This window comes from Penaeus monodon, chromosome 26 (genome assembly GCF_015228065.2).
Source record: "Penaeus monodon isolate SGIC_2016 chromosome 26, NSTDA_Pmon_1, whole genome shotgun sequence".
In the NCBI taxonomy this organism is placed as follows: domain Eukaryota; kingdom Metazoa; phylum Arthropoda; class Malacostraca; order Decapoda; family Penaeidae; genus Penaeus; species Penaeus monodon.
Genome location: NC_051411.1, coordinates 33,187,985 through 33,200,484, shown reverse-complemented (window position 1 = coordinate 33,200,484; position 12,500 = coordinate 33,187,985). Strand labels below are relative to the sequence as shown.

The 12,500-nt window shown below is 34.4% G+C and overlaps 2 protein-coding genes across 2 annotated transcripts in view; one reads left to right on the top strand and one right to left on the bottom strand.

Annotated features, from left to right (window-relative positions):
* The window catches only part of LOC119589667 (glutamate receptor ionotropic, NMDA 1-like), a 6,388-nt gene extending 746 nt beyond the window's left edge, over nt 1-5,642 (top strand). Inside the window, exons 2-7 of the mRNA XM_037938261.1 lie at nt 224-407; nt 634-821; nt 1,297-1,699; nt 1,836-1,943; nt 5,401-5,455; nt 5,548-5,642. Of these exons, the coding sequence (XP_037794189.1) occupies nt 224-407; nt 634-821; nt 1,297-1,699; nt 1,836-1,943; nt 5,401-5,455; nt 5,548-5,642 (1,033 nt within the window). The remainder of the gene's footprint in view (nt 1-223; nt 408-633; nt 822-1,296; nt 1,700-1,835; nt 1,944-5,400; nt 5,456-5,547) is intronic.
* The window catches only part of LOC119590089 (39S ribosomal protein L18, mitochondrial-like), a 7,640-nt gene continuing 746 nt past the window's right edge, over nt 5,607-12,500 (bottom strand). Inside the window, exons 2-6 of the mRNA XM_037938852.1 lie at nt 9,837-9,999; nt 8,144-8,375; nt 6,402-7,756; nt 6,213-6,268; nt 5,607-6,025 (exon numbers count right to left, since the gene is read on the bottom strand). Of these exons, the coding sequence (XP_037794780.1) occupies nt 7,589-7,756; nt 8,144-8,375; nt 9,837-9,999 (563 nt within the window). The 3' untranslated portion in view covers nt 5,607-6,025; nt 6,213-6,268; nt 6,402-7,588. The remainder of the gene's footprint in view (nt 6,026-6,212; nt 6,269-6,401; nt 7,757-8,143; nt 8,376-9,836; nt 10,000-12,500) is intronic.

The following is a 12,500-nucleotide window of genomic DNA, read 5'->3' as shown; positions in this document are numbered from 1 at the left end:
GAATACCACCTCCAATAGCACAGTGAAAAAATACGAATATATATTAATTCAAACCGGTGTATACTCAAGAGTGAATAATAATCAAACATAGAGAACAGAAAGGAAAAAAAAAGAGTGTGACTCTTTTTTGATAAGGTCACCCTACAAAACGCGTCATTGCTAAAAACACAAAGGGTTTCATAACCATACGCTGTCATAACCACCTTTCCGTTTTCTGTCACAGAATTGCGTTCGTTATTGCGGTTCCTCAACCTCTTCCCCCGTGGCAGAGTGTCATCTACCCTTTCACTAGAACGATGTGGGCGGTCATAAGTGGATTCCTGGTCATAGCCTCCTTCACCTACTGCCTTTTGGGTTCATTCGTGGGAGAAGTGTCTCCTTTTAGAAACTTTTTAACCATTGCACAGGTACGTACAATTTAAAGCCTGTAAGTGGTGCGAGTGCATTCATATATGATTAGTGAAGGGAGACTGGTGGTTAATATTCCATATATATATGATGGCAGCAGTATATGTATATGTATATATACATACATACATATATATATATATATATATATATATATATATATATATATATATATATATATATATTATTCCCTTTGAACGAAATTAACCCAAAATATGTTTACAGGCACTAGTGAATCAGGCTAACGACGACGTCCCTTCTTCTTGGACCTTAAGATTGTTCCTGATGTCCTGGTGGTTCACTGCTTACATCATCGCCATATCCTACACGTGCAACCTCATAGCTTTCCTCACTATCCCAAAATATCCCGTTAAACTTCAAACTACTCAAGAATTGGCCGATAGTTACCACAGGTAAGCTGCATAAATAGATGGATGAAGAGATAGAAAGTTACGAATGTCACATTAAAAGTACACACACACACACACACACACACACACACACACACACACACACACACACACACACACACACACACACACACACACACATATATATATATATATATATATATATATATATATATATATATATGTATGTATGTATGTATGTATATGTATATATGTATATATATATATATATATATATATATATATATATATATATATATATGCATATATATATATATATATATATATATATATATATATATATATATATATATGTGTGTGTGTGTGTGTGTGTGTGTGTGTGTGTGTGTGTGTGTGTGTGTGTGTGTGTGTGTGTGTGTGTGTGTGCGTCTGTGTCTGTGTGTCTGTGTGTGTCTGTGTGAACGTATGCATGTATATACTGTATATTTATGTGCTAATGCGAACGATGGTCCTTCAGGGTGTGTATGCTGAACTATGGTAATGAAACAGTGGAAGCCCTCATACTGTCCCACAACCTAGCACTCACTACTATAGCCAAAAAGATAGATATGGTGCCGCTCATACAGACACTCCCATACACCAATGCTCTAGAGTGCCTTGAGCTCGTCGCTGCAGGCACCCACGCCATGCTCGAAGGAGATTCATACGTGACCAACATAGTACAGGATGCAGGCTACGCTGACCGCACGTATTTCCTCAAGGAGAGGATCCATGAAGGCTCCACGCCCTTTTACTTCCGCAAGAACACGCCTTGGAAATACAAGTTTGACGAAGGCATGTCTCGTCTAGTAAGTTCAGGCTGCATCGGCAAATGGAAGGAAGACATCAACCTGGCTCTGAAAAGAACGCGGTACGAGAAGGTGAGAAAGCGTGGGACTGTTCGAAAACTCGTGAAAACCAGCGCCATTCACCTGAAGTATGATCGCCAAAATGAAGTTTATTTGCCGAAACGCTTTCTTGTTGATTTTCCGGCTGTCCTCTTTGTTTCTCCTACAGAAATCCGAAGGCCAGCAAACTCTTAAAGTTGAACACCTCCAGGGGACTTTCCTTGTCCTTGCCTTGGGTTGGGGCTTGGCGCTGGTTACTTTCCTGGTGGAGCGACACGTAGGAAGACGGGAGAGGAACCAGTGAAGACGCTCAGCTCAGTCCGCTGATACGAACCATGACGAAACTTTCAGAAAGCCCCCCCCCCCCTCTCTCTCTCTCTCTCTCTCTCTCTCTCTCTCTCTCTCTTTCTCTCTCTTCTCTCTCTCTCTCTCTCTCTCTCTCTCTCTCTCTCTCTCTCTCTCTCTCTCTCTCTCTCTCTCTCTCTCTCTCTCTCTCTCTCTCTAACTATTTTCTTAATCCATCTATCTACCCATCAAACATAAAATATTTGGCACGATAGTGGTCCAGTGTTGCTTAGCCGACAATTACAACGTAGGCTCAATTGAGCACGTTTTTGCTGTTGCCATCAGTCAGACTTAATATGCTATCCGTTTGGACCGAGGAAGTTATTGGTATAATGCATAATCTAAATTGAGCCAAGGATGGAAACAGAAATCGTACTTCTATTCTACAGAAGTAACTGGATTAAGTAATTGGCATTATATAACACTGTCTTAGCATGATTTCCAGATTTAAATGGGTAGTAGGTCATTACACATATGATATTACAAATATATACATGCGTTCACACGGACACACATATGTGTGTGGGTGTGGGTGTGTTCATACATATACGTACATATATGTACATAAATATATATATTTATATACAGATATACATGAATATATACACATATACAAATATGTGTGCGCACGCGCGCGCGCGCGCGCGCGTGTGTGTGTGTGTGTGTGTGTGTGTGTGTGTGTGTGTGTGTGTGTGTGTGTGTGTGTGGTGTGTGTGTGTGGTGTGTGTGTGTGTGTGTGTTTGTGCGTGCGTGCGTGCGTGCGTTGGGCTGGTGCGTGGTGCGTGCGTGTGGTGTGTGTGCGTGTCGCAGTGTCTGCAGCGAGGCTTGCACTAGTGGAAGTGTCGCGGATGCGGCCGTGCTGCGTGCAAGTCGCGTCGATGCTCTCTGGTGGTGGGGGTGGGGTGGGTGCGTGGTGGCAGCGACAAGCAAACCTCTGCACACACGAACGGCATTGCCACAAATAAAGGAAAAGTTCGCGGAAAGCGCCGCTCACTGCCAAAGTCCAGTCGATTCTTCTGAGTAGTAGGGGGTAGGGGGTGCTATGGGCGGCATAGCAACCCTCCCTCCCTTACAAACACACACACACACACACGCACGCACGCACGCACACACGCACGCACGCACGCACGCACACACACACACACACACACACACACACACACACACACACACACACACACACACACACACACACACACACACACGCACACGCACACGCACACGCACACGCACACGCACACGCACGCACGCACACGCACACACACACACGAACACGCGCACAGAGGTGTGTGATGTCAGATGGGTCATCTTACATCATGACTTGTATAATATGCTAAAAATACTTACAGACAGTAGCGCAAACACTGAATTAAAGGGTTACTCGCTCAACAAACATAACGAGCGCAAAAGTTTTGTTTATTTGTTTACATCGTGCATTATTTGGTATTATATTGGCAGTAAATTCCATTACTAACACTTGATTTTCATTATTTGTTTTTGAAGAATAAATTATAGCAATGTTATAAACAAGCTTCATTTTAATTCTTAATACGTTTTTTTTTTCATGTTTTCTACGAAATGACATTGTAATTTCTTTGTTTTTGAAGAATAAATTACAGTAATGTTATAAACAAACTTCATTTTGAATTCTTACTACATGTTATTTATTTTTCATGTTAAGCACGTTTTCTACGAAATGACATTGTAGTTTCTTTTAGGCAGAATACCTCAGCTACTTGTCTTAGCCTAAGACACACTTCTACATTAACTCCATTCTCAAATGAACATTGAAAATAGTGCTAATAAATCAGGCGCTGTCCACAAGTTATAAATCAGCCGAATATTTTGTTGCCTCTTTATCACTACTTCTAAAGTATACCTGCATCCTCTGCGGTCTATCTGCTGATCCATCTATCTATCTAATTATATATCTATCTACTATCTATATTCTAATCTATTTATCTCCTTATACAGCTATCTATTTACATATCTGTCATTCTATCTAGCTTGTTTGTCTATTTATCATTCTATCCATATACTTATCTATCTATCTATCCATCCATCTATCTATATATCTATCTACCTTTTCTGGATATCAGAATCTAAAACACGTGCACTTGCAAACGTTCAATGTCCATTCTTGTACTTTTTTGGTTCCATTTCTTGCTATAAAGGTACTTTGTTATTGTAGTTGTTATTTTTGTAATAATTATTTATTATTATTATTATTATTATTATTATTATTATTATTATTATTATTATTATTATTATCATTATCATTAGTACTTTTGTCATTATCATTGTAATTGTCATAATTATTATAATTACTATTACTATCATCATTATTGGTCTTTATTATTGTTATTGTTATTATTATTTTATTACTATTAGTAGTAGTAGTAGTAGTAGTAGTATCATTATTATAATTATTATTAATATCCTTATCATTACTGATATTATTTTATTGTTTCTATTGTTATTATTATCATTATCATTATTTTTATCATTACTACTTCTGCTAGTATGTTAAATGATAAAATTGATATTCATGCAATCAATATTATCACTACTGTTATTACTATTATCTTAATCATTACTGTTTTCATCATTCACAGTGTCAAATGACATTTAAATGAGTGGATATGACCTTTTATTTCACAGTGTTTAATCATATATATTTAAAAGGCATGTTATGTAGAGCACAGAACAATAAATCATTTGCAAGCAGACAGCTGAATATATGATCTTCCTGATATCTCTTTAGTAGTATTTATTTTTACTGGCATTTGTGTGTGTGTGTGTGTGTGTGTGTGTGTGTGTGTGTGTGTGTGTGTGCGCGTGCATGCATTTGTCATCCTGTTTTTCCTTTTCTGTTCAGCCAAAAGGTTAATGTTCTAGTGACTACCTAACCACCAGAGCTTCCTGGATTGACATAAAATCTTGGTTACCTTGACTGATTTTATACAGTATATATAGTTCTATTAGTGCAATATATATATATATATATATATATATATATATATATATATATATATATATATATATAATACATACACACACACAACACACACACACACACACACACACACACACACATATATATATATATATATATATATATATATATATATATATATATATATATATATATATATATATATATATATATATATGTATATATATACATATATATACATATATATATATATAAATAGTTATATATATAGTTATATATATAAAACTATATACATATATATATATATATATATATATATATATATATATATATATGAAACAATGAAGATTTTGATCAATCCTTTGTTTGCATTTGTAATAGTTACCTAGGATACAAAACAAATCTCTTTATGTAATAATATTGGTGACAAGAGGTCATTGTAGAGATAAAAGAAAAGAAAATTAGGTCACTGCACATCAGAGATTCTTGTAAGCGCTTGTTCAGGCATGATCATCCAGTGTACCAGAACATTCTTGCTTGACACCATCATAATTCATTTTGAAGGTGTGATGATTACCAGATTCCCTCAACTACCCTTCATATTTGACAACCTTCCGCAAGGAGAATGAATATTCGGAACACTGTGAGAGCACCATAGAATATTATTCTGGATAATCAGGTACAACATACTAAGCAAATCTCAGCTTGAATCATACTGAATTATAATCATTACTTCTTGTCATATTTATACACACTGAATTGCTTGTGAACATATACATCCTTTGCATATCTGAATAAATACATTGACTTGATTTTCTTTACCCTCATCATTACCCTATCCTGCACACCTTTCTTCTGTTCTCTTTTTCTTCTTCTCCCTCCTTTACAAGTCGCTGCCGCTAATTTATGGGTGCGATAACTGAAGGGACACAGCACTTGTAATTCCCCCTACACAAGTCCTCACGTTCAGGAGTCCCACAAATATTATCTTTCTCTGTGCATTTTCCACCAAGGTCTTCATTACAAACGCTGTCAAAGATTTCTTGTTGTGCCACGACCTGTTGGTTAAGCTTTCTATAATATTCATGTTGAGAATCATATGTGTGTTCTGTTATCATTATATTTTATCTCAATTTACTATATATTTTACTCTCTCTTTCAGTGACAATGTATACCATTTCCTCCAAATCAACTGCTGAGAAAGTTATTAGTGATACAGTGTTTATGTATTTGTACAACACTCACCATACTTTCTATAATGAAGATTCCTAAGAAGAAAAACATGATGCCCAATACTCTCACTGTCCAGAAAAAAGACTGCATGTTATCATTACATTAGCATATAAAAAATATTCCCAAACGCTCTTTATTCTGTCTGAATGAAATGAACGGAATATATTTAACTTTAAATTAAGATACCTGCATTCCACTCACTTTTTTTTCTTTTTCTTTTCTTCGTTATGGGTTTATTCCAAAATTCTTGATCAGGATGCTGGCTCTAAGTGCACTGACTACAAACTGACATAAACACGCTCCTTAACACTGACTTTTGCTATTCATGCCAGGGTAAAAAGATTTTTTTTTAACAAGGAAAATTCATCCTTCACCATTCTTAACACCTGTAGCATAAGTAATAAGTTGGTTACTTCTACTTTTTCTGTTTTAGCTATTTTGCTCTCTTTGAGAGCTCGTTAGCATCTTTAATGATGACCACAAGATTTCTTTGCTGTCAAACTACCAAATCAAAAAATCTTTTAAGGTGTAACTTGCTCTTAATTACTGTGTTCCATCTTGTTAATGATAATTTTGTGCATGCATTTCTGCAAGATAAATACGAATCCATTTTATTCAGTTCTTTATATCACATATTCTCTAGTGCTGATAAAAAATGTTTTTTCTCTACCAAACTACCTTGTCATGCACTCTCATCAAAATGATTTCATAGATGTGCCAGGGCAGTTACTGCTAAATCAGCAAGTTTTTTGGGAGAAGAATGAGGTACTGGCTTTAGCCTGTGATTCACAATGAGTCTAGGCATTTCTTCTATAAGGAGAAACATTTTTAAAAATGTCTATAAGAACAAAAGAAAAAGATATTTTGTTCAAAGTATTATGTGTTTATCTACATGTAGATGTTAATTTTTAAAATCTTCCTCAATAAAGTAAGTTAGTTTTTTTTCAAAATGGTTTCAAGATAACTTTAACACACTATTCTGGTTAATTAGCTGTATTAATTATCATTTCAAATGGAAGTACACATTTAGTGCTATATGTACACACAAGCCATAGAATCACATATAAAAGTGCAACATCAAGAATGAAAACTATTTAAATATATTGATGAATACTGAAACCTTAGGAATAAGTGAGAAGCAGATTTTATATATTACATAGAAAAAAAAATATATATATATATACGTTCTCTTGTCACTTTACCATTGCAATGTCTATAAGATGAAATAAACTGGGGAAATAGCTCAAACCACCAAGACACATTGAATTCATTTTAATATTTACACTATTTATAAAAAAAAAAAAATAAAAAAAAAAAAATCCATACAGTAATCAACTTGACACTCTTTGCTGTACATTTAACAAATTATCAAGAAGAAAAAGAAATTATTATTCTTTCTTTTTCTCTTCTTCCTTCAGCACTTCCTCTTCCAGAACCGTCCAGGGTAGAGTTTCTCTTCTCTTCGCCAGTAACGGATGCACCGATCTCTCATTTATTGTTGTAGGTTCATGGGTTATGAGGCCTCCTTCTTCTAGGGCCACCATGAAGGATTTTATCTGAAGAAGAGGAAAATTCTTTTTTTAATAAGCATAACGTAGTTTTTTTTTTTCTATTAACAGTGGGAAAGGGAAATGTTACATAATGACTTTATCCACCCTATATATAAACAAATCTGTTTCACTAACAATTATATGTTTATTAAAAGCATAGGCCTTTGGGCTTTTACGTTTCCACATTTTAAAATAAATTCGTAAAAGAGTTTGAATTTTGGTCTGAATCATAGAATCATGAAAATAATTAGCAGTGAATGAACCATGCACTTTAGGCACAATATAAAACTTAATTTACACTAAAAAATGAAATAAATCAACTAATAAAAACTAAAAACACATTCATGAAAATAAAATACCTATGCAATAAAAAAAATTCATGAAATTAATCACCTTCTCTGATGCATCTACACGTCCCTGCAATTCTGTATGAAGTTCTGCAATACCAGACTGCAGGCATCGCTGTGCAATGATACGGCCAACATTCCTGACAGCGTTAATGTCTGTCGTGGAGAAGAGATGCTGCTTGATGGCCCACTCTTTGGTTGAGGCCGAGACCACCGTCTTACCAGTGAAATGCTCAACACGAGCAGTTACATGGCGCTGAGTACACTCTAGAAACAATCTGTTGAGGTGAGATGAAGAGGGAGGTTGGTGAATTTTCAAGAGCAGGTGAAAAATTACGAGTTTACTCTTCACACTAAATGAATATAAAGTGTACAAAAATCAAGCAAATCTTTACAAGAATACATGTTTGCATGTGAGTGAATAAAATTATTTTAGTGTCTGAAGTTCTGTTATTCAAAACACTCAGTCACCATCCCTGTGCATGTCTTTAATGTAACATTTTAAGCATTAGCACCTGGTACATGCACTGCATTTGTCAATTTTGTTTAACGAGGATTTAATTTTTTAGCCAAGTTGATCTAACCTATCTGTCTATTCTTTAAATTTTCATTTAAGAAAAACAAGTCTTCATTTCTAAAACTACTTTTATCATTGTTCAGACTAGGTCTTAAAACTATCAGTCTATTATTAATTAATGTACACTGCTCAGTTGATATCCATGTCCATTTTTGTTTCAGTTTTTGTGCAACATCTATAACTTTTTTCTTTCTTTTTTTTTGCCTTTTTTGAGCTGTTTTCTCTCCCCCTCCCCTTTTTTTCTTAACTGCCTACTGGCAATTGTTCAAATTCCTTATGGCCAGTCTGTCTCTATCATTATTAATGTTATTATCATTATAAACTTTAGTATCCTAACTTTTTTTTTTTTCAAGTGCCCTGAAAAACATTATTAACATTATTAACCACAAAAACAATAATAAAGAACAAAAACTCACTATTCACTAAAAGGGGTTAAGAGGTCAGATTGGGTAGTCTAGCAACAGTTCCCAAATAAGCAAGCTACATGACCATGGGCAGGGTACATACAAGTACCTTTCTGACACTCGCACTCTATGGTTACATTTGTGGAAGAAATTGGAAGAAAACATCAAATCTTTCACAAGCAACTGGTAAGGTTAAATTTTCTTTAGGGCTTCTATATAGCTTGCATTTGCATTCTAAAAAGATGTTTCTGGTGTGGAAGAATATGACGTTTAAGCATGAAAATTTTCACAAATGAAAACAGATGCACTCTTTTAGAGAATAAAACATAAAATACATACTCCATCTCTATTCCCTGTTGATATGCAATACCAAACTCCTACTCCTAAATCTATACAGGAGTACTCTGAGTTGGACACGTTTCTTCTGGCTTTTAGCAAATAGTATAAGAACTGATACTGAGCATCAGTCAATGCATAGTTCTATAAATGCCTATTGATTCTGACCATGTAAAATAAAGGATAGCCACAGCAATTCATTTGCACCAAATGCATACTTCTATTTAAAAACAACACCCAAACTTCTTTTTTAGCAATATAATGATTACCTAGTTTAGACATAATGCATACAATTTCATAAACATTTAAATGCAAGTACAATAGGGAAAAAAAATCCAATAAAAAAGTGAGAGAGCAAGAGAAAAAATAGGGCTTCTTTTTACACTATTTGCATAAAAAAAACAAAATAAAGAAAAACTCACTTGTACCAATAATTACAATCTGGAGTGTCCAGGCCCCAGCCTTGGGGTTTCCTCGCCAACCTCAGCATCTCCATATTTCGAGGATTTCTGTTAACACATTGTGGGTTTACGAGGTCATTCTCACTCAGTGCATCGCTGTGTGCATATCTTGGCCTCAAGATTCCTGAAAATAACAGAAATGCACTGAGAGGTCTTCTTACAATGCTTGTATGTCAGTTTTTTACTTTTGGATTACATCTGAAAATAATATACATGTTGATAATACAAAACAGAACTGTTCTTAAATGTTGTCAATTTTTTTTTTCTTTTTACCAAAGTATCATAAATTAACTTTTAAAAAAATCTGTGATGAAATTTTAAGTATTGCAAAAAAAAAAATACTGATTATTTCCATTTACTAAATATATTCTTGGCCTAAGTTCATACTACAAGATTCTCTGACAGGTAATTGTGTTATTTAAAGGCCAAAATAAATGGTTATGGAAATAGAATTAATTTCAGTACATTTCTAATCAAAACATTTGGTAAATGATTATACTTCAGGATATCTGCACTGGCTCAAAATAGAACATTCCTTGTATAATTATATTGACTATAATTGATTGTAGGGTCAATCTGCAAAAAGCAGCAGCTGCAGACTCTACATGTTACGGTAAAGACATGGCTGGGAGTAGTATCCTGTTTGATGAAACATTGACAGAGTATACATTGTGAAGGTTTGTTGGCCTTTACCTGACCACCAATAGATATGATGTCAGTAGCTGACAATGGTATCTTTTAAGCATTTTGGAATCAAGCCATCACCCTGGCTCCCATACACCAGCAAAGGCCAACAAAACCTCCACCACATGTTGGTAAAATAAATCTCAAGACTGATTTCCCATTAGTAAACAATCAAAAAATTTGTGAATTAAAAGAGAAAAAAAACAACTGCCACAAATAACACACAAAACATCAGGTCTGTTTAGAAAAAAACAATCTACAAAGAGTAAAGATAAGGCCACAATCACATTAAAAAGGCCATCTGCTAAGTTCTCAAAAGAGATCAAGATGAAAAAATAAACTTTGATATTGTTCTAAAAATACCCCAACCACTTTGAAATTTTTCGTGGTAGTAACAACAAAAAATTTTTGCATCCACATAAAGAGAAACTTAATTGCAATTTTTTTTAATCGAGTCTGAGCTATCATGTCAAAACAGTTGCATTTATTTAGAGATATTAAATGTAGTCCTACAACTGGAAAACTGTGGGATAGATTTTTCAAAAACAGGTAAATAATAGATTTATAGCTACTGGCCAGTAGATTTATTAGCATCGGGTATTGTCGGGTGGTACCAGGCACCACCAGGAGGTACCACGCAGCAATTAGTGTAACTTGATTGTTCATTGTTCATAAATTAAATCAGAAAAAGACCTTTATACTGGGATATCAGGTCCCACAATGACGCCACCCCAAAGCAGCTATTTACAACATATGTTCTGAGTAGAAAATTCACATAAAAAATATATTTTCAAATAATATTCAATTAATATATGCTACTGACTATGTATCTTGTTTCTATATGACTGCAGAAAAAAATATTATATATAAGCGAGCTTTTCAAATATAAAAATAAAAATGCAAGTCTACAACTTCCAAATAAACATTTTAAATACATATTTTTCTCATGTATTGCTCTTTCAATTATAGTATAATCAATTAATGCACATGATGATTTCAAATCTCTTTCATTAAAAAATGAAGTGGGAAGTGGAAGTACAAAAAGAGATAAAGATGACACTGAAATTCCCACATTTTCATACATAAGTGTGGCTGTAATAAAAATAAAAAAATAAAATAAGAATATAGTTTCAGTTTCACAAAACCTGATTGTATAAGGTAACCTATTTGTGTAATGGATAGAACAACAAAAAATAAAACATTTTTCATCCAAAAATTAAATGACACTTTCACAAAGAAAGTGAAATTTTACACTGATAGATACATGAAATAATCTGTCCAGGGAAAAATAGATGTCAGAAATAAAGAAAATATGTCATGACAAATGCCACACAGAAAGTAACTCCATGGGTGACAGTCTAGGAACAGAGCCCCTAAGACCAAAATACAGTGTCTTAGGCAATGAAGACAATAAAGGATTCATACACAGAGCAGTGAATAAATGAAACAAGATATATCAACTGTAAGATTGGATGGCTATGTGAAGTTTAGTTTCAGTTTCACACAGCCATAGGTAAAGGGTAAACTTTGCTTGTAATGGATATGACAACAGAAAATGAGACAATTTTCATTTATGGTATTTCCTTCACAATAATGAAAAAGTTATGCAATATTTTATGCTTTAGCATTCATTTATAGGAAAATGAAATGACACTATCATGAAGAAATGGAAAACCACACTTACTGATATTTAAATTAATATCCACAGATAAGAAATAATATTAGAAGTGAAGAAAATAGACTACGACTATGAGTATGTCTACAGTGATCAGTTGGGGTCCAAAGACAGAGCCTCTGATATGAAAATAAAGCAATGGTGTGGGGATCTGTGGGGAAGTTTTTTTTTTATACAGTGATGTTTGTGGATTTCCCAGGAGTCGATGGAGCAACAGACAAATACTCTCAGAGGGATGCAGTCACCATATACAATTGCCAATACTT